The sequence below is a fragment of the Macaca mulatta genome, chromosome 3 (genome assembly GCF_049350105.2).
Source record: "Macaca mulatta isolate MMU2019108-1 chromosome 3, T2T-MMU8v2.0, whole genome shotgun sequence".
NCBI classification, from domain to species: Eukaryota; Metazoa; Chordata; class Mammalia; order Primates; family Cercopithecidae; genus Macaca; species Macaca mulatta.
In genome coordinates this window covers 181,681,821-181,702,843 of record NC_133408.1, presented here as the reverse complement: position 1 = coordinate 181,702,843, position 21,023 = coordinate 181,681,821, and the positions used below count along the sequence as shown (strand labels likewise).

Here is a 21,023-nt window from a genome sequence, read left to right as displayed (position 1 = left end):
CAAAGACTTGGAACAAACCCAAATATCCATCAGTGATAGACTGGATTAAGAAAATGTAGCACATATACACCATGGAATACTATGCATCCATAAAAAAGGATGAGTTCACGTCCTTTGTAGGGACATGGATGAAGCTGGAAACCATCATTCTCAGCAAACTATTGCAAAGACAGAAAACCAAACACCACATGTTCTCACTCATAGGTGGAAATTGAACAATGAGAACATTTGGACACAGGGCAGGGAACATCACACACCAGGGCCTGTCATGGAGTGTGGGGATGGGGGAGGGATAGCATTAGGAGAAATAACTAATATAAATGACGAGTTAATGGGTGCAGCACACCAACATGGTACATGTTGTGCACATGTACCCTAGAACATAAAGTATAAGAAAAAAGGAAAAAAAAGTAAAATAATATCTTTTTGCATACCTGGAAAAAAAAAAAGGCTCACAAGGCTCTACATGGTCTGCATTCCAGTTACCACTCTGACTGCAATTGCTTTCTCCTTTGCACACTCCATTTCAGTGTCTTTGCTATGCCTTCCCTAGGATCTCCCACTTATTACTCACTATGCCTGGAATGTTCTTTAACAGGTTTCCGAATGTATCACCACCTTACCTCTCTCAATCCTTCCCTGAAAACCTTATTTGAAATTTCAACACTCCTGCAAGAGATATTCCCTTTCATTCCTGTTTCACTTTTCTTCACAATACTTCTTCACCATCTAATATACTATTTTCAATAGCTTTATTGAAATATAATTCACATTCCATAAAATTAACTCATTGAAAATGTACAGCTCAATGGTGTTTGGTATATTCGTAGATATTTACAGCCATCATCTCAAAAAGAAAGCCTGTACCCCTTAGCTATCACTACCCTATGTCTGCATTCCCCTCAGCCCTAAGCAACCACTAGTCAACTTTCTAGACTACATAGATAGTCTATCTCTGACATTTAATTTTTCAAAGTTTAATTGTGAAATCATTATATCTTAAGAAAGGCAGATGATAGATAGCTAGATAGATAGCAAGACATGTCTTAAAAACAATAAACTGAGTTTCAAGTAACAACTAACCATATTAAAAACCATAGCTGTAACTTAAAAGTCTTTTGTTGCACACTAATTATTTGATAATGGTAATAATTATGATGCAGTTCAAAGATGAGCAAGTTCTTTTCAGATTATTCTAGAATCCATACTAAGTGCTTCATCATGTAAAATGTCTCAGAGCAAGGCTAATTCCTGAATAGTTGACAGCAGCATTTCACGCCATCCCGAAGGGCCTCTATGACTTTATCATTCCGGAGGGTGAAGATGAAATGATTGAGGAAAGGAGTTACTACTGAAACCATCAAGGAAACTACCCGATTGTAATCAACTGCCTGCATTTGCTTGGGTTTCAAGTAGAGAAACAAGCAGCTGCTGTAGCCGATCACAACACAGGTGAAGTGGGAGGCACAAGTGGAGAAGGATTTCCTACGGCCAGAGGCTGACGGGATCTTGAGAATGGTGGAGATGATGTAGAAGTACAAGACAATTGTAGGGATCAAAGAAGCAAAGAGAACAAAAACAGCCATTAAAAAGAGGATAAACTCCATGAAAAGAGTATTATTGCAGGATAGTTTGAACAATTGCCCTCGGTCACAGAAAAAATTGTTCACCACATTTGATTTGTAGTAAGTAAGCTGAAGCGTGACGTAGACTGGCCAGATTTGAAAAAGAAACCCAAACACCCATGACACAAGAACCACAAAGTTGCAGGTGTGTCTGTTCATAGTGATGTTGCACCTCAAAGGGTTACACACAGCAATATAACAGTCCACAGCCATTGCTCCAAGTAATGTCCCCATATAAAGGTATGGGAAGAGCTGGACAACACAGGCAGACAAAGATACTGTTTGCATCCCAGGGAGCAGCAATCCCAGAAGCATCCCGGGGACAATTATGGTTGTGACCAGGATCTCCAGGGCAGACAGGTGGCCGAGGAAGAAGTACATGGGGGACTGCAGACGTTTATCCACACAGACAATCACGATGATGACGGTGTTTCCCATTAATGTCACCAAGTAGAAAAAGAAGAATATAGCAAAAAGGATATAATGTAGTTCTTCAGAGCCAGGGAAACCAAGGAGATAAAATTAAGTGGCACTAGAGTAATTCATCAACATTTAGTTCTAAGCCCTTGTTCCTTGTGAAATCTAGAGACCAAAAGAGGGAGAACAACTGCTTCTATTCTAAAAAGATTAAGGGCATTTCAGGTTGAAAAAACATTCCTCTCCTGCTCCTCAACTCCATAACCTGTCTCTACTATTTTCTACACAAGGTTGATGTCAAATACTTCATGAAGAATATATATCTTACAAAGATAAATGTGTATGTTCAAGAAGATGAAATCCAGTCATGAATACCAAATAATAAACATGAAAACCAACCCACCCTAGCATGCACTCTTTCTCAATACACTGGACATCTGCCTCCAACTCCACTCTTACCGGCCACCCTGTCTGCTTCCATGATGTATGACTGTTACAAGGTGAACCACTTCATAATAATTGCAATCACTACCAAGATCAAGAAACAGAAGTTTGATAGCAGTCACATAAATCCATTTGTGTGTTCCATTACAATTGCAATGCTCCTATCATCAGCAGAAACTACAATTCTCAACCTTTAAGAAATTACTGCCTTGCTTTCCTGAACAGTTTAATCATCCTAGTTTGAATCGTTATGCATTATAAATTAGTGTTGTCCATTTTGTAATTCCATATGCTTTAAGTCTATTTTAATTGATAGATTCTCTGTATAGCCCATTCACTTTCTTCCAATCTACTTGTTGAAGAACTCAGGTATTTTGACAGTAGAGTTTTCCATAATGTCGGTTTTGCTAATTTCATCCACATGGTGCAATTGAACATATTCATCTGTTTCTAGCTTCTCTTACAGGTTTCCTGTTCTAAATCTGGAATCAGTCATTTCTCCAAGAAGCCCTAGATTCTCACACCAAGAAAAATTATTGCAATACAACAATCTGAACCTAGGAATGATGATATTTATTGGAATGGTCAATGTTATTGGAATTTTGAGTGGACAAAGCCAGCAGGTAAATAGGTAAATGGGTGGTAGATAGGTAGATAGATTAACCATGAATCCATCATACATATAATTTAAACAGAAGACTCTGACGACTTTCCCTAAGCTCCTCTATATTACATTTAAAATTAGAATATTCACTAAACATTCATTTGCTTTATCTGACATTACACATGCAACAGTTATAAAATATGAATACTATATTCCTGAATATATTTACTGAAAACATTTTTTAAATATTTGCATATACTAAAACATGCCAAAATGTAAAGACCATCGATGCTAGGAAGAAACTGCATCAACTGATGAGCAAAATAACCAGCTAACATCATAATGACAGGATCAAGTTCACACATAACAATATTAACCTTAAATGTAAATGGGCTAAATGGTCCAATGAAAAGACACAGACTGGCAAATTGGATAAAGAGTCAAGACCCATCAGTTTGCTGTATTCAGGAGACCCATCTCACGTGCAGAGACACACATAGGCTCAAAATAAAGGGATGGAGGAAGATCTACCAAGCAAATGGAAAACAAAAAAAGGCAGGGGTTGCAATCCTAGTCTCTGATAAAACAGACTTTAAACCAACAAGGATCAAAAAAGACAAAGAAGGCCATTACATAATGGTAAAGGGATCAATTCAACAAGAAGAGCTAACTATCCTAAATATAAATGCACCCAATACAGGAGCACCCAGATTCATAAAGCAAGTCCTTAGAGACTTACAAAGAGACTTAGACTCCCACACAATAATAATGGGAGACTTTAACACCACACTGTCAACATTAGACAGATCAATGAGACAGAAAGTTAACAGGATATCCAGGAATTGAACTCAACTCTGCACCAAGCAGACCTAATAGACATCTACAGAACTCTCCATCCCAAATCAACAGAATATACATTCTGCTCAGCACCACATCGCACTTATTCCAAAATTGACCACATAGTTGGAAGTAAAGCACTCCTCAGCAAATGTAAAAGAACAGAAATTATAACAAACTGTCTCTCAGAACACAGTGCAATCAAACTAGAACTCAGGACGAAGAAACTCAATCAAAACCACTCAACTACATGGAAACTGAACAACCTGCTCCTGAGTGACTACTGGGTACATAATGAAATGAAGGCAGAAATAAAGATGTTCTTTGAAATCAATGAAAACAAAGATACAACATACCAGAATCTCTGAGACACATTTAAAGCACTGTGTAGAGGGAAACTGATAGCACTAAATGCCCACAAGAGAAAGCAGGAAAGATCTAAAATTGACACCCTAACATCACAACTTAAAGAACTAGAGAAGCAAGAGCAAACACATTCAAAAGCTAACAGAAGGCAAGAAATAACTAAGATCAGAGCAGGACTGAAAGAGATAGAGATACAAAAAAACCTTCAAAAAGTCAATGAATCCAGGAACTGGCTTTTTGAAAATATCAACAAAATTGATAGACCGCTAGCAAGACTAATAAAGGAGAAAAGAGAGAACAATCAAATAGACACAATAAAAAATGATAAAGGGGATATCACCACCGACCCCACAGAAATCCAAACTACCATCAGAGAATACTATAAACACCTCTATGCAAATAAACTAGACAACCTAGAAGAAATGGATAAATTCCTGGACACATACACTCTCCCAAGACTAAACCAGGAAGAAGTCGAATCCCTGAATAGACCAATAACAGGCTGTGAAATTGAGGCAATAACTAATAGCCTGCCAACCAAAAAAAGTTCAGGACCAGATGGATTCACAGCCGAATTCTACCAGAGGCACAAGGAGGAGTTGCTACCATTCCTTCTGAAACTATTTCAATCAATAGAAAAGAGGGAATCCTCCCTAACTCATTTTATGAGGCCAACATCATCGTGATACCAAAGCCTGGCAGAGACACAACAAAAAAAGAGAATTTTAGACCAATATCCCTGAAGAACATGGATGCAAAAATCCTCAATAAAATACTGGCAAACCAAATCCAGCAGCACATCAAAAAGCTTATCCACTATGATCAAGTGGGCTTCATTCCTGGGATGAAAGGCTGGTTCAACATACACAAATCAATAAACATAATCTAGCATATAAACGGAACCAAAGACAAAAACCACATGACTATCTCAATAGATGCAGAAAAGGCCTTTGACAAAATTCAAGAGCCCTTCATGCTAAAAACTCTGGATGGAATGTATCTCAAAATAATAAGATCTATTTATGATAAACCCACAGCAAATATCATACTGAATGGGCAAAAACTGGAAGAATTACCCTTAAAAACTGGCACAAGACAGGGATGCCCTCTCTCACCACTCCTATTCAACATAGTGTTGGAAGTTCTGGCTAGGGCAATCAGGCAAGAGAAAGAAATAAAGGGTATTCAATTAGGAAAAGAAGAAGTCAAATTGTCCCTCTTTGCAGATGACATGATTGTCTACTTAGAAAACCCCATCATCTCAGTCCAAAATCTCCTCAAGCTGATAAGCAACTTCAGCAAAGTCTCAGGATACAAAATCAATGTGCAAAAATCACAAGCCTTCTTATACACCAATAACAGACAAACAGAGAGCCAAATCATGAATGAAGTCCCATTCACAATTACTACAAAGAGAATAAAATACCTAGGAAGACCTCTTCAAGGAGAACTATAAACCACAGCTCAATGAAATAAAAGAGGACACAAACAAATGGAAGAATATTCCATGCTCATGGATAGGAAGAATCAATATCCTGAAAATGGCCATACTGCCCAAGGTAATTTATAGATTCAATGCCATCCCCATTAAGCTACCAATGACTTTCTTCACAGAATTGGAAAAAACTACTTTAAAGTTCATATGGAACCAAAAAAGAGCCCGCATTGCCAAGACAATCGTAAGTCAAAAGAACAAAGCTGGAGGCATCATGCTACCTGACTTCAAACTATACTACAAAGCTACAGTAACCAAAACAGCATGGTACTGGTACCAAAACAGAGATATAGACCAATGGAACAGAACAGAGCCCTGAGAAAGAATACCACACAACTACAGCCATCTGATCTTTGACAAGCCTGACAAAAACAAGAAATGGGGAATGAATTCCCTATTTAATAAATGGTGCTGGGAAAACTGGCTAGCCATAAGTAGAAAGCTGAAACTGGATCCCTTCCTTACTTCTTATGCAAAAATTAATTCAAGATGCATTAGAGACTTAAATGTTAGACCTAAAACCATAAAAACCCTAGAAGAAAACCTAGGCAATGCCATTCAGGACATAGGCATAGGCGAGGACTTCACGTCTAAAACACCAAACACAATGGCAAAACAATGATCCTGGGAGGCGGAGGTTGCAGTGAGCCAAGATCACGCCACTGCACTCCAGCCTGAGTGACAGATTTGGACCAAAACAATGGCAACAAAAGCCAAAACAATGGCAACAAAAGCCAAAAGCCAAAGAGAAATGAGATCTAATTAAACTAAAGAGCTTCTGCACAGCAAAAGAAACTACCATCAGAGTGAACAGGCAACCTACAGAATGGGAGAAAATTTTTGCAATCTACTCATCTGACAAAGGGCTAATATCCAGAATCTACAAAGAACTCAAACAAATTTACAAGAAAAAAACAAACAACCCCATCAAAAAGTGGGCAAAGGATATGAACAGACACTTCTCAAAAGACGACATTTATGCAGCCAACAGACACATGAAAATTGCTCATCATCGCTAGCCATCAGAGAAATGCAAATCAAAACCACAATGAGATACCATCTCACACCAGTTAGAATGGCAATCATTAAAAAGTCAGGAAACAACAGATGCTGGAGAGGATGTGGAGAAATAGGAACACTTTTACACTGTTAGTGGGACTATAAACTAGTTTAACCACTGTGGAAGACAGTGTGGCAATTCCTCAAGGATCTAGAACTAGAAATACCGTTTGACCCAGCCATCCCATTACTGGGTATATACCCAAAGGATTATAAATCATGCTGCTATAAAGACACATGCACACGTATGTTTATTGCGGCACTATTCACAATAGCAAAGACTTGGAATCAACCAAAATGTCCATCAGTGACAGACTGGATTAAGAAAATGTGGGATATATACACCACGGAATACTATGCAAACACAAAAAGGGATAAGTTCGTGTCCTTTGTAGGGACATGGATGCAGCTGGAGACCATCGGTCTCAGCAAACTATCACAAGAACAGAAAACCAAACACCGCATGTTCTCACTCATAGGTGGGAATTGAACAATGAGATCACTTGGACACAGGAGGGGGAGCATCACACACTGGGACCTGTTGTGAGGTGAGGGGAGAGGGGAGGGATAGCATTAGGAGATATACCTAATGTAAATGACGAGTTAGTGGGTGCAGCACACCAACATGACACATGTATACATATGTAACAAACCTGCACGTTGTGCACATGTACCCTAGAATATAAAATATAATAAAATATATATATTTGTATATACTATCCCCATTCTTCTCTTTTTAAAAACATTGTCCTACTGCATCTACATTGTCAAACCATATAGATTTTTTTTTTTTAAGACGGAGTCTAACTCTGTCACTCAGGCTGGAGTGCAGTGGCGTGATCTTGGCTCACTGCAACCTCTGCCTCCCAGGAACAAGTGATTCTCATGCCTTGGCCTTCTGAGTAGCTGGGATTACAGGCACATGCCACCACGCCTGGCTAATTTTTAAAAATTTTTAGTAGAGACAGGGTTTCACCATTTTGGCCACACTGGTCTCAAACTCCTGACCTCAAGTGATCTGCCTGCTTCAGCCTCCAAAAGTGCTGGGATTACAGGCATGAGCCACTGCGCTCAGCCCTAGATATTTTAAAAGACAATTTTTTAATCTTTTGAATAAAAAATTAGTTAACAACATATGCACATACAAATCACAAAAGAAATTATTAATTTGACAAAAGGAAAATTAATACTTTTACATGACAAGATTTCATTAAAAACTAAAAAGTCAAAAAACAGATTAAAAAATATATTTTCAACATACATAAGATAATATAAGTAATACCCACAATGGCTAAAGAATATCTCTATATTTTTATAAAAGTAGTGAAGGCCTCAGGATAAGAAAAATGTGAAGCTCCAACTCTTCTCCCTTATTATTCTTCCATTTATCCTACTTAGCTCCAGGGAAACTTTACAAAATATTCAGAGTTAATAAAGACCCTTCTGCCAAAATATCTCCTTTGTTACAATCTATTATGTGGATAAACAAGCAAACTTTCTTTGGCAATTAGAAGCAGAATGAAGTCTTTTATTTTTGAGATAGTATGGCATTATTGTAAAGTAGAAGTGAAAGCAATGTACACAGCTGTACCATAAACAGCTTTCCTTCACAGACCATTCCTATAAATGTCATTCCCAAAAACACATCCCCAAGGTAACCCATTTCCTGGTTTCCCTCTCAGATGTTTCTTTATGCAACTATATGCAAATATGAATATAAATTAAGTTGTACTTTGTTCTTACAAAAAGGAAACAAATAAACATTTTCTCTTCTTCACTTTTCTTACTCAACAGTATATCTTGGAGATATATATATACACACATACATATATACACACACACACACACACACACACACACATATATATATATATATATATATTTTTTTTTTTCCTGAGACAGAGTCTCACTCTGTCGCCCAGGCTAGTGTGTAATGGCACGATTTTAGCTCACTGCTACCTCTGCCTCCCGGGTTCAAGCGATTCTCCTGCCTCAGCCTCCCAAAGTGATACTGAAGCTGGGATTACAGGTGCACGCCACCACGCCCGGCTAATTTTTGTATTTTTAGTAGACACGGGGTTTCATTATGTTGGTCAGGCTGGTGTCGAACTCCTGACCTTGTGATCTGCCCACTCAGCCTCCCAAAGTGCTGGGATTACAGCCACTGTAATCCCAGTTGCTTTCTATTGATACAGAAAACCCTCATGTTTCCAACCCTCATATAACAGCAACTGAAGGAAAGTCCCATAAAATATATAAGTGGTTATCTTTTGATGTCCATTTGGGTTGCCACCAGACTTGTGTAATCACTTGTGTAATGATGCAGAAAAATGTGTCATGCAATACGGAAATATTAATTGCAAATTGTGAATATGACAGGAACTAGGGAGAGGATGGGACAATACAGGAACTGAGATACAGGAATTAAGGGAGTTCAGTGTAGAGCTAGAAGGCAGGTTGGTAAACTTGGGTTTTGTGAGAAAACAAGGGGGAAAAGAAACCACAATGAGATACCATCTCACACCAGTTAGAATGGCGATCATTAAAAAGTCAGGAAACAACAGGTGCTGGAGAGGATGTGGAGAAATAGGAACACTTTTACACTGTTGGTGGGATTGTAAACTAGTTCAACCATTATGGAAAACAGTATGGCGATTCCTCAAGGATCTAGAACTAGATGTACCATATGACCCAGCCATCCCATTACTGGGTATATACCCAAAGGATTATAAATTATGCTGCTATAAAGACACATGCACACATATGTTTATTGCGGCACTATTCACAATAGCAAAGACTTGGAATCAACCCAAATGTCCATCAGTGACAGATTGGATTAAGAAAATGTGGCACATATACACCATGGAATACTATGCAGCCATAAAAAAGGATGAGTTTGAATCCTTTGTAGGGACTTGGATGCAGCTGGAATCCATCATTCTTAGCAAACTATCACAAGAACAGAAAACCAAACACCACATGTTCTCACTCATAGGTGGGAACTGAACAATGAGATCACTCGGACTCAGGAAGGGGAACATCACACACCGGGGCCTATCATGGGGAGGGGGGAGGGGGGAGGGATTGCATTGGGAGTTATACCTGATGTAAATGACGAGTTGATGGGTGCAGCACAGCAACATGGCACAAGTATACATATGTAACAAACCTGCACGTTATGCACCTGTACCCTACAACTTAAAGTATAATAATAAATAAATTAAAAAAAAAAAAAAAGAGAACCACAAAAATCCTCTCAACTGGAAAATATACTCAGAAAAGTACAAAACAGACAAGTGGTAGCTAGATTTACTGTGACACACGACATGTAAGCAGTAATGTGGCAGTAATGTTTTCTCAGAGTGTAAAGCAAACTGCATTTGGCTGCGCTGCAGACCTCAAGACACAGAACTACCTGCAAATGACAACCATCACGATGCTGCTATAACAAAATCAGCTCTTATATGACCTCTAGATTCTCTTAGCAAATACCTAAGAAACACAAGGGGACAGAATACACATGGGCCCTTCTGTTGGACCATACCAGCTATAGCATACTCAAAAACTTGGCAGAGCTAACAACCCCAGCTATGTGGAGGTCCAAAAAGTTGCTGAATTCCCTGGCAATATTTTAAATGAGTCAAGCTATGACTTAAGTTGTAAAAAACTATCATTTAGAATTTAAATGCTGTTTTAAAATCATTTGAGAATTACCTAAAACAAATGTCTAAGAATTTGAAAAAATGTGAATAATTTATAAAGGGCTTCATATAGTTGGGTTTCTAACATTTAAATAAAAAACGATTGGAAAAATCTTTCAACTTCGAGAATTGTTTTGGTGATATAATTGAATAATAGGGTAAATAAGCCTGTTAATAATTAAAATACTCTTACATTAATATTTTCACTGTACTACAAAATTTAAATGGCCATTATTTAACGTGAATGTTACATATTAACTATTTTTAATAAAAGTAAATCAAATGCCAAAAAAAAAAAAGAAACAAACAAATGAATCTGGTAGTCACAGAGAGAGACGCAAAAAGGAATTCAGAAAGAAACTGAGCAGGAAGTGGGAGAGCGAAGGGAGCACTGAGGACAAAAGTGCTATTTCAGGATTGAAGAATGTGTAAGACACAGGAAAAGGGGCTCCCTCTGCCCTCTCTCCATTCCACCCTCAGCCCAAAGACACAGAAAGCCCAGCTGTCCCTTATCACATCACCTCCCAGACAGAACACAGCTCCATTTCCTTCCCTCGTTTGAAGCTGGCATAATGACGTGGGTGACATTAGATAAAATGCTTCTCTCTAAGATCTTCCATCCACACCTGAGAAGGTCCACCAATTTGAGATGCACCTGTAAGAGCACACATTCAACCTTAAGATTGCTAGGCAGTTAGGGTAGAGGAGTGAGTTCACTCTTACAAACGCCAATCAAAAAACCCAAAGAAAGGCACTATCGCTATTGGACACTGCAAGCAGGAATCAACAAGGAAAGTTTGAAGCTTGTGCTGGTCCTGAGATTACTCAGAGAAGTACTGGTGAGTTTACACAATAAGACGACACCTTGAAACCATATGGCAATATAGAGGAAGATAATCTCAGCACCTAGGATCAAATATGTATATCAGACGTAAGAAAATATATCACACTTGGCCAGGCGCAGTGGCTCACGCCTGTAATCCCAGCACTTTGGGAGGCCGAGGCGGATGGATCACAAGGTCAGGAGATCAAGACCATCCTGGCATGGTGAAACCCCATCTCTACTAAAAGATACAAAAAAATTAGCCGTGCCCGGTGGCGGGCGCCTGTAGCTCCAGCTACTTGGGAGGCTGAGGCAGGAGAATAGCGTGAAACCAGGAGGCAGAGGTTGCAGTGAGCTGAGATCGAGCCACTGCACTTCAGCCTGGGTGACAGAGCAAGACTCTGTCTCAAAAAAAAAAAAAAGAAAAAGAAAATATATCACACTTCTCTTGTTTTTCCCACTATCAGGTCAAAGGGTTCAAAACACTGAACATCTTTCAGATGTTTACACTTCTCACATTTATTTTACAACATGCATTATAAGTATGGAGGGCTAATAAATTTATATATCTATTTAAAAAATAATGAGGTGATCTTCCATGGAAAAAGAATTTAATATAAATTGAAGCCATGTCATAGCTTACATACCCACTGTAGATCATGAGCTGTTTGATTTTGAGAATGATCATTTTGTTTCAATTAGTACTATCAGATTACTCAAATCCATGATGAGGATTTGAACAGTACTCAGGACAGACTTAATTTTTAAGGAGTTGATAGCAGCGTTTCATGCCATCTCCAAAGGCCTGTATGAATTTGTCATTCCTCAGGGTGAAGATGAAAGGGTTCAGAAAAGGGGTCACCACTAAAACCAGCAGTGACGCTACCCTGTTATACTCGGCTGCCTGCGTTTGTTTGGGTTTCACGTAGAGAAACAAGCAGCTGCCGTAGCCGATCACAACATAGGTGAAGTGGGAGGCACAAGTGGAAAAGGATTTCCTCCGCCCAGAGGCTGATGGGATCTTGAGGATGGTGGAGATGATGTAGGTGTAGGAGACAATTGTAGGGATCAAAGAACCAATGATAATGAAAACAGCCATTAGAAAAAGAATAACCTCTGTGAAAAGAGTGTTCTCACAGGATACTTTGAGCAATTGTCCCCGGTCACAGTAAAAATGGTCTAACACATTTGATTTGCAGAAAGTAAGCTGAAAAGTGGCATAAACTGGCCGGATTTCAGAAAGAAACCCAAAAACCCATGACACAATTACCACCCAACTGCAGGTGCTGCTGTTCATAATGATGTTGTACCTCAAAGGGTTACACACAGCCACATAACGGTCCACAGCCATCACTCCCATTAATGCCAACTCCGAGGTACCCAAAGAAAGGTATAAATATAGCTGTGCAGCACAGGCTGTCAAAGATATGATCTGAGTGCCTGGAAGCAGCAACCCCCCGAGCATAAAAGGGACAGCGGTGGATGTGATCAGGATCTCCAGGACAGAGAGGTGACCCAGGAAAAAATACATGGGGGACTGCAGACGTTTATCAACACAGACAGTGACGATGATGACCGTGTTTCCCATCACTGTCACTGCGTACAAGAAGAAGGTTGCAAAAAAGATACAGCGTACTTCTTGGGAGCCAGGGAAGCCTAAGAGAAAAAATTCAGTGGTGCTAGAGCAATTCCCCAACATTTACTTCTGAGTGTTTTTTCCTTCTGAAATCTAGAGAAAAAAAAAAGAGTTAATATGGTTTCCCATCTCAACAGAAGTAGAAACTGTTCTGAAATCCCCCTTCTGCTCACAGGCTGCACACCATGACTAGAATGGTAGGCGTTCATCTTCTATTATTCCCTGTATATGGTCAGGGGCAATTTTTCTTTTCTTTTCTTTTTTTTTTTTTTTTTTTTTTTTTTGAGATGGAGTTTCACTCTTGTCACCCAGGCTGGAGTGCAATAGCACGATCTTGACTCACTGTAACCTCCACCTCCCAGGTTCAAGAGATATTCCTGCCTCAGCCTCCTGGGTAGCTGAGATTACAGGCATGTGCCACCACATCCAGCGAATTTTTTTGTGTTATTAGTAGAGATGGGGTTTCACCATGTTGGCCAGGCTAGTCTCAAACTCCTGACCTCAGGTGATCCACCCTCCTTAGTCTCCCAAAGTACTGGGATTGTAGGTATGAGCCACCGTGCCCAGTTTAGGGGCAATTTTTCTAACTATGCACAATATGCCAAGAAAATTGCGTTGATGATCCCAGTCCCCAGTGCCATACTGTAGACATGAGAACCTGTACCCTGCCCAGCATGCACCATTGCACCCTCAATGCTCAGTTCACCTGCCTCCCACTCTGCTCTGAACAGCCAGCAGTCAGCCTCCAGGACCACAGTGTGTTCCCTTCTACCACTAACTCCCTTCCACCTGGAAGCTCCTAAACTACTCTGTCTGCCAAGTATTTTCTGTCTTGTAAATTCCTGCTCCAGTATCATGTTCTATACAAAAGTTTTCCTGGCCAACGCCCCTGAGCTGGTTACTTGATTTCTTTGTTTCATCAGAATGTAGGTTCCATTTATAGGATATTTATTTTAAAGCTTCTGCTTTACTTTCATCATCATTGCTATGTGCTGATGTGCCGGTGAGAGTGAGGATAGGGAAGTCTCCTGAGGAATTTCTGTAAATTCTCGAGGGCAAGGACTGAGGAGCTCTCAATCTACTGGTCAGCTGGTTCCCTGCATGGATTACTCCTTTCTTCCTCCCTATCTTGGGAAGAAAGGCTCCCTTGCTCCTGTCCTCAGTAAATGTGTTCTCACAGAAGGCAGGCAGCCAGCACCTGGGTTGAGTTGAGCCTGACCATCTCTCTGCAAGACTCTGACAACTCTTTTCACTGTTCTTAGAGAAAGAAAATTCAGACGAAATACAGAGGAAGAACTTTACCTCTGTACCTCAGCCTCTACCTGTCCCACACTGAACTTGTACTGGGTCTGACAAATAGGAGACTTTAGTCCAATTTCAACATCCTCTGCCTTCAGGATAATCCAAAGCCCTGGATCCATCAGGAGCCCAAAGCCACCAAGTGTGACATCTGGGTTCAGGCCGCGTCCTAAATACAGATGACTCTGGTCTCAGTCTAACAGTAAATTTAGGAAGTCACCTCAGAGCCTATATTTCTTCTATGAACACATTTTTCTCCCAAAATCATATTAAAGATTCTGCTGTCACATATATGAAACAGAGCCTGCATCCTGAGTAACTTAGAATTCCTGGGCTTTATTTTTCACTTCTTTCAGGTTTTTGGTCAAGTATCTGAGTTCAAGTTTTCTCTTCATGCTGTCTAAAAGAACACACACAACCCTTCACTCTCTGTCACCTCATTAGAATATATTTATCTTTTTAGTGCTCATCAAGAGAAATTATATGTTTACTTTTTATTTTCTGACTCACTTTACAATGTAAGCACCATGAAAGCAAAAAGATTGTCATTTTTGTTCACTATATCTCATATAGAATGAAGTGGTACTGCTTTTGAGTGAATCAATGAATTGATCAGTTAAAGAACGAATCTATGAACGAAGCCCCTCCAAATCTGGCTATGGCCAACATTGAAAGAAACTGCTTTCTTTCCCTTCTGTCTTCACTGAGACATTGCTCACTCATAACTCAGTCCTCTCTCTGAGACTCCTTATAAAATGGCAGTTGGGTAACAAGGACAGACTTGATGGAAGAGCTCAGTAGAGTGATTTCCACAATCTCTCTTTGCCCAGGACCAGATGAAAAGAAAGTAGAGATGATGTCAAGGATGGTTTTGACAATAGCAAGGAGTTGTACTGCATCCAGCAGTGAATCAGAGAAGAGCTGAAAGTGCTCTCTGCTGTACAGGAGGAATTTGGAGAGGAGCCAATCTCCTTTGCCTCTCTCATAGCTTACCCAGTAGGGTCTGAATGTCCTTGTTCTAGAAAGTTGGCAGGTCTAGAACTTTCCATCCTGAACCTCTCTCACTCTTTTCTACACAGATGGAAACTGCTGGAATTCACTTACCTTCAACAAAATTGAAGTGACAACCCGTATGACTAAGTCTCAACCCAGACTACATCATGCCTGATTAGTGCTGAGACTGCTCTGTGGGTCAGAAGAAGCTACTACTTCTTCCCTCTCAGTGGAAGAGAAAACTGTCTTCACATATGTATTTAGGAAAAGGTACAGAAATCACAGTACCTCACAGTTTCCCTCTTTCTCTCTCCCTCTGTCTTTTCTTCCACAACGTGTCTCTAAGGAATGTTATTCATTGAGGAAAGTTAGTTCAGAAAAACCCAAGGGATGCAGTAAAGGAGAAAACAAAGAAAGTTTCAGATCTTCCCTCCTGAGGCTAATCAAGATTTAGAACTCCTAGAAGTTTGGTATAATAAGCAAAGTTAAAATCTTCCTCATCAAGAGTCTGCCAACATCCAGGCTTCCTTTGTCTACACTTTGAATCCTGGTTAGCATCAAACTGTTCGAGTCAGGCCCCTGTGCTTTTTTTTATTTTTTATTTTTTATTTTTTTAGACAGAGTCTCACTGTCACCCAGGCTGGAGTGTGGTGCTACAATCTAGGCTCACTGCAACCTCCGCCTCCCCGGTTCAAGCGATTCTCCTGCCTCAGTCTCTTGAGTAGCTGGGATTACAGGCACGCACCACCACACCCAGCTAATTTTTGTATTTTTAGTACAGACAGGGTTTTAACATGTTGGCCAGGATGGTCTTGATCTCTTGACCTCATGATCTGCCTGCCTCGGCTTCCCAATGTGCTCTTATGTTTATTTCCCTAATTCCACTTAGCCCTACAAAGCCCAAGTTATCAGCAAGCAGAAGACTCCACAAAAGTTTCCCAGACACACATCAAAAATCCTCAGGGCAGGGAATGGTGCGTGATGTGAGCAAAATATTACCCTAGGAAGCTCCAATTCCTTTCCCTCCAGAGAAACAAAAGAAAACAGCAGAAACTGTCAGAACCAACTTCGCCAGAACTCTGGAAAACATTCAAAGTTTTTCAGGAACCAAGTAAACACTGATTCAAGAAGAAAACAACTTTAAAATGTTAGGAAAACTTTATCATGTTTTTATTTGCCTGTGCCTACACTATCTCCAGCTCAGCGGCAGTCTGCATCTCCAGTATGGAACTCTGGACCCCACTTCCAGAGGGAGCAGAACAAGCCTTAATCAGAAAGTACTGTGTATGTCTATTCAAATAGGTCTGGGGCGACCTGAAGGACTCACACAAGGTCCTCACCTTGTTCACCCAACATAGCAGAACTCACTCATGGTGAAAAGTAGCAGGTATTGCTCAAGAACATTATAAGAACAACTATAATCCTACGGTTACCTAAAGATTACTATTGAGACCTGCAACCCACCATCTAATGCCTCACAGGAAATGTTTGGGAAAGTTTTTTTTTTTTTTTTTGGGGGGGGGAATTATGGAGTTCAAATGTACCTGTGGGGGAAATGATGGCCAACTACACACAGCCATGGAGCACCTCTCCCACTGAGAGAGCTCAAAATATCAAGTAGACCAACATATTTCAAACAGATCCTCATAGAGAAAACAGAGTTTATAGAGAAGCTATGCAAATGCCTAAGCTGAAGAGGGAGGAAGCTGGAAATCCTGTACAAGGTTTCTGAGCACTAATACTAGTTACCAGCCCTAAATACCTCCTAAGTAAGGGGTGAATAAATTGATTGCACAGATACTCACTCTTGCTGCAGACCTCTGGGATACTAGCTACAAAAGACCCCACAACCCCTACAGACATTTAAATTGGCAGAGAGATCGTCCCAAAAAGTAGGCAGAGACAGCTCCAGCCTAGTGGAGTCTAGGAGATTTTTGCACATTGTGCAGCTGCAGCAAAATGCTACCATACGTGCCCATTCTCCAAGGCTCTCATCTTCCTCTGAGTACCTCTAAACCCCGCTGGCTACTGGACCGGGAGAGAACAGGGCTTCCTGTGTACTTGTGGCATTTCTGTTCTGCATGCCCCTTATCTGCCAGCTCCTTCCAAGTCAACTGCCTGGCTGCTCCCACAAGGGCATGTACACAGCACAGCCTTCACTGTCCAGCATAAGTGCTTTGCTGGCAGCCCCACCTGAATGCTTTCCCAGGGGCCTGGAAGCACTTTGATCCCCCTAACACAGCCAGCACCCAACCTTGAGAGGTCAGAGGACAAAGCTATGAGCCAGGTCCCAACACCCCAAAAAGGAACAGTACACAATTCAGGAGTGCCAAACTGACATCTTTGGCTAGTGATTATGCAGGGCAAGAGCCCCTACTCTCAGAACACTGAGAAGACTAAGACGCAAGCTCATGGGCAGGTGTAGCAGTGGGGCATTCCTCTCTCCACAGGGCAGGTCCAGAAAGGGTGTGGCCTGTCTGTCAAATGTAGATTTTGCCCAGAGGAACCCCATGGTTTGGAACACCAAACAAATGAAATGCAGGCATGGTGCCAGTGATTGGAGGAGGCTCCCGTAAAACCTGGCAATGGAACTGGCGAGGATGTCATCTCTCTCCCACCGCCCCCCCCCCACCACAGAATACTGCTGCAAATGCACTGAAAGAGAAAAGATCCATACAGTTGAGTAAGAGCCTATCTGCTGGCTATTACTCTTCAGTGCTATCTATTGGATCGTAGCCCAAATTACTACACCAAAAATGTTGTTCCAGTACACACCACCTGTAAAACCCAGGGCAAGAACCTAGCGACCAATAAAGGTCCTGTGCAGAGGCTTGACCCTCTGAAAAGACTCAGAGGCAAAGCCAATCAACTATACTCACCTTATACCACAATTAAACCCTCAAGAAAAATAAAGAATTTTTCAAAGCCCCATTCAAATGAAAGCAAATTCAAAAAGACAAAGGGACACCAGCCTTCTCAAGAAAGAATCAGCACAAGAACACTGGCAATTCAGAAAGTCAGAGAGTCCCCTTACCTCCAAATGAGCATACTAGCTCCCCAGCAATGGTTCTTAAACAGATTGAAATGACAGATATTGAATTCAGAACTGGAATGGTAAGGAAGCTCACCAAGATAAAGGGAAAAGTTTAAATCAATCCAATGAATCCATTAAAATGATGCAAGAGTTGAAAGATGAAATGGCCATATTAAGAAACAACCCAACAGAACTTCTGATATTAAAACATTCATTACAAGAAATTCAAAATACAATCTGGAAAAATAACAACAGAATAGACCAAGCCGAGGAAAGAATCTGAGACCTTGAAGACAGGTCTTTCAAACAAAGTCAGTGAGACAAAAATAAAGAAAAAAGAATTTTTAAATATGAAGTAAATTTGTGAGAAATATGAGAATATGTGAAGAGACCAAACCTATGACACACTGGTATTCATGACAGAGGAGAGAGAGTAGGCAACCTGGAAAACACATTCAAGGATATTATTCTTGAAAATTTCCCCAATCTCACTAGAGATGTTGCCATGCAAATTCAAGAAATATAGAAACCTCTGCAAGATACTATACAAGACAATCATCCACAAGACACTAAGTCATCAGATTCACCAAGCTAAATAAAAAAGAAAAATCTTCAAGGCAGCTAGAGAGAAAGGTTAGGTCACTTACAAAGGGAACTCTATTAGGTTAAGAGCAGATGTCTCACCAGAAATCTTAGGAGCCAGAAGAGGTTGTCAGCCTATTGTCAGCATTCTTAAAATTTTAACGGAGAATTTCATATCCTACCAAGCTAAGCTGTGTAAACAAATGAGAAATAAAATTCATATCAGACAAGCAAACACTAAGGGAATTTGTAATCACTAAACAAGCCTTACAAGAGGTGCTTAAGGGAGTACTTGACATGGAAACAAAAGGATACCTGCTACCACAAAAACACACTTAAGCACAAAGGCCACAGATACTATAAAGCAATTACTTCAAGCCCACAAAACAACAAGCTAACAAAACAATGAAAGGATGAAAATCTCACATATTAATATAAATGGTCTTCAACATAAATGGTCTAAATTACCCACTTGTAAGGTATAGAATGATAAGTTAGAGTAAAAAATAAGACTCAACTGTCTGCTGTCTTCAAGAGACCAATCTCACATGGAAAGACACTCACAGGCTCAAGGTAAAGATATGGGGGGCCGGGTGCAATGGCTCATGCCTGTAATCCTAGCACTTTGGGAGGCCAAGGTAGGCAGATCACGAGATCAGGAGATCAAGACCATCCTGGCTAACATGGTGAAACCCCATCTCTACTAAAAATACAAAAAATTAGCTGGGTGTGGTGGCAAGTGCCTGTAATCCCAGCTACTCGGGAGGCTGAGGCAGGAGAATCACTTGAATCCAGGAGGCAGAGGTTGTAGTGAGCTGAGACTGCACCATTGCAGTCCAGCCTGGGTGATAGAGCGAGACTCTGTCTCAAAAAAAAAAAAAAAAAAAAAAAAAAAAGATACAGGGAAAGATAGATCATGGAAACAAAAACCAAAAAGCATGGGCCATTATTCCTATATCATATAAAATCGACTTTAAACCAACAACAATCAAGAAGAATGGAGAAGAGAATTACATAATAATAAAGGGTTCAGTTCAACAAGAAGACTGAGCTATCCTGAATATATATACACCCGACATAGAAGGATCCAGTCTTTTAAAATAAGTCCTTCTTGGCCTATTAAATGACAGTGACAAAATAATACTGGGAGAGCTCAACACCCTATTGGCAGCATTAGACAAATCATCAAGGCAAAAAACTAAGAAATTCTAGATTTAAAACTTAACACTCAACCAATTAGACATCTACGAAATATTCCACTCAATAACCACAGAATATACATGTTTCTCCTCTGCACGTGGAGCATATTCTAAGATTGACAACATGCTCAGTAATAAACAAGTCTTAATAAATTCAAAAAATTTAAATTATACCAAGCATACTCTCAGACAATAGCGCAATAAAAATAGAAATGAATATCAAGGATTTCTCTTCATGGAAATTTAACAACTTGCTCCTGAACAACTTTTGGGTGAATGATGAAATGATGAATGATGAAATGAAAGATTCTTTGATTCTTCAAAGAATCAAAAAATTCTTTGAAGTTAATGAAAATTGACACGCAACACATCAAAAATTTTAGCCTGCAGCAAAAGCAGTGTTGATGAAAGTTTATAGTGCTAAACACCTACATCAAGAAGTTACAAACATCTCAAATTAACAATCTGCTATCACACCTACAGGAGCTAGAAAAAAAAAAGAACAAACCAATCCTGAGGCTAACAGAAGAAAAGAAATAACTAAAATCGGAGAAGAACTGGACAGAATCAAGATGCAAAAATCCATACAAAATATCAATGAAACCAAAAGTTTGTTTTTTGAAAGTATAAATGAGAGATAGACTGTTAGCCAGATTACCAACAAAAGAGAGAGAGAAGATCCAAATAAGTACAATGAGAAATGACAAAGATGACACTACAACTGATCCCATGGAAATACAAAATATGTTCAGAGATTATGAACACCTCTATGCACATAAATTAGAAAATCTAGAGCAGTTTAAGAGAGCAAGATGGTCAACTAGTCGCAGCCAGGTGGAACAGCTGCCACGAGGTACCCAGATGACTGCTGCCCTATTTACAGATCTTCAGAGGGAAAGCACTGAGACC

The 21,023-nt window shown here is 40.0% G+C and overlaps 2 protein-coding genes across 2 annotated transcripts; both read right to left on the bottom strand.

Annotated features, from left to right (window-relative positions):
- Positions 1–1,244: 1,244 nt before the first annotated feature.
- Positions 1,245–2,177, bottom strand: LOC695321 (olfactory receptor 9A4). The gene is given in 1 exon segment (XM_015135074.3): positions 1,245–2,177. A coding segment is annotated over 1 exon segment (933 nt).
- A 9,951-nt stretch (positions 2,178–12,128) lies between these two features.
- LOC695212 (olfactory receptor 9A1) lies at positions 12,129–13,422 on the bottom strand. Its single transcript, XM_001085010.4, has one exon. The coding sequence runs from the start codon at positions 13,068–13,070 to the stop codon at positions 12,129–12,131; it is 942 nt and encodes a 313-aa protein (XP_001085010.3). The 5' UTR covers positions 13,071–13,422.
- Positions 13,423–21,023: the final 7,601 nt, after the last annotated feature.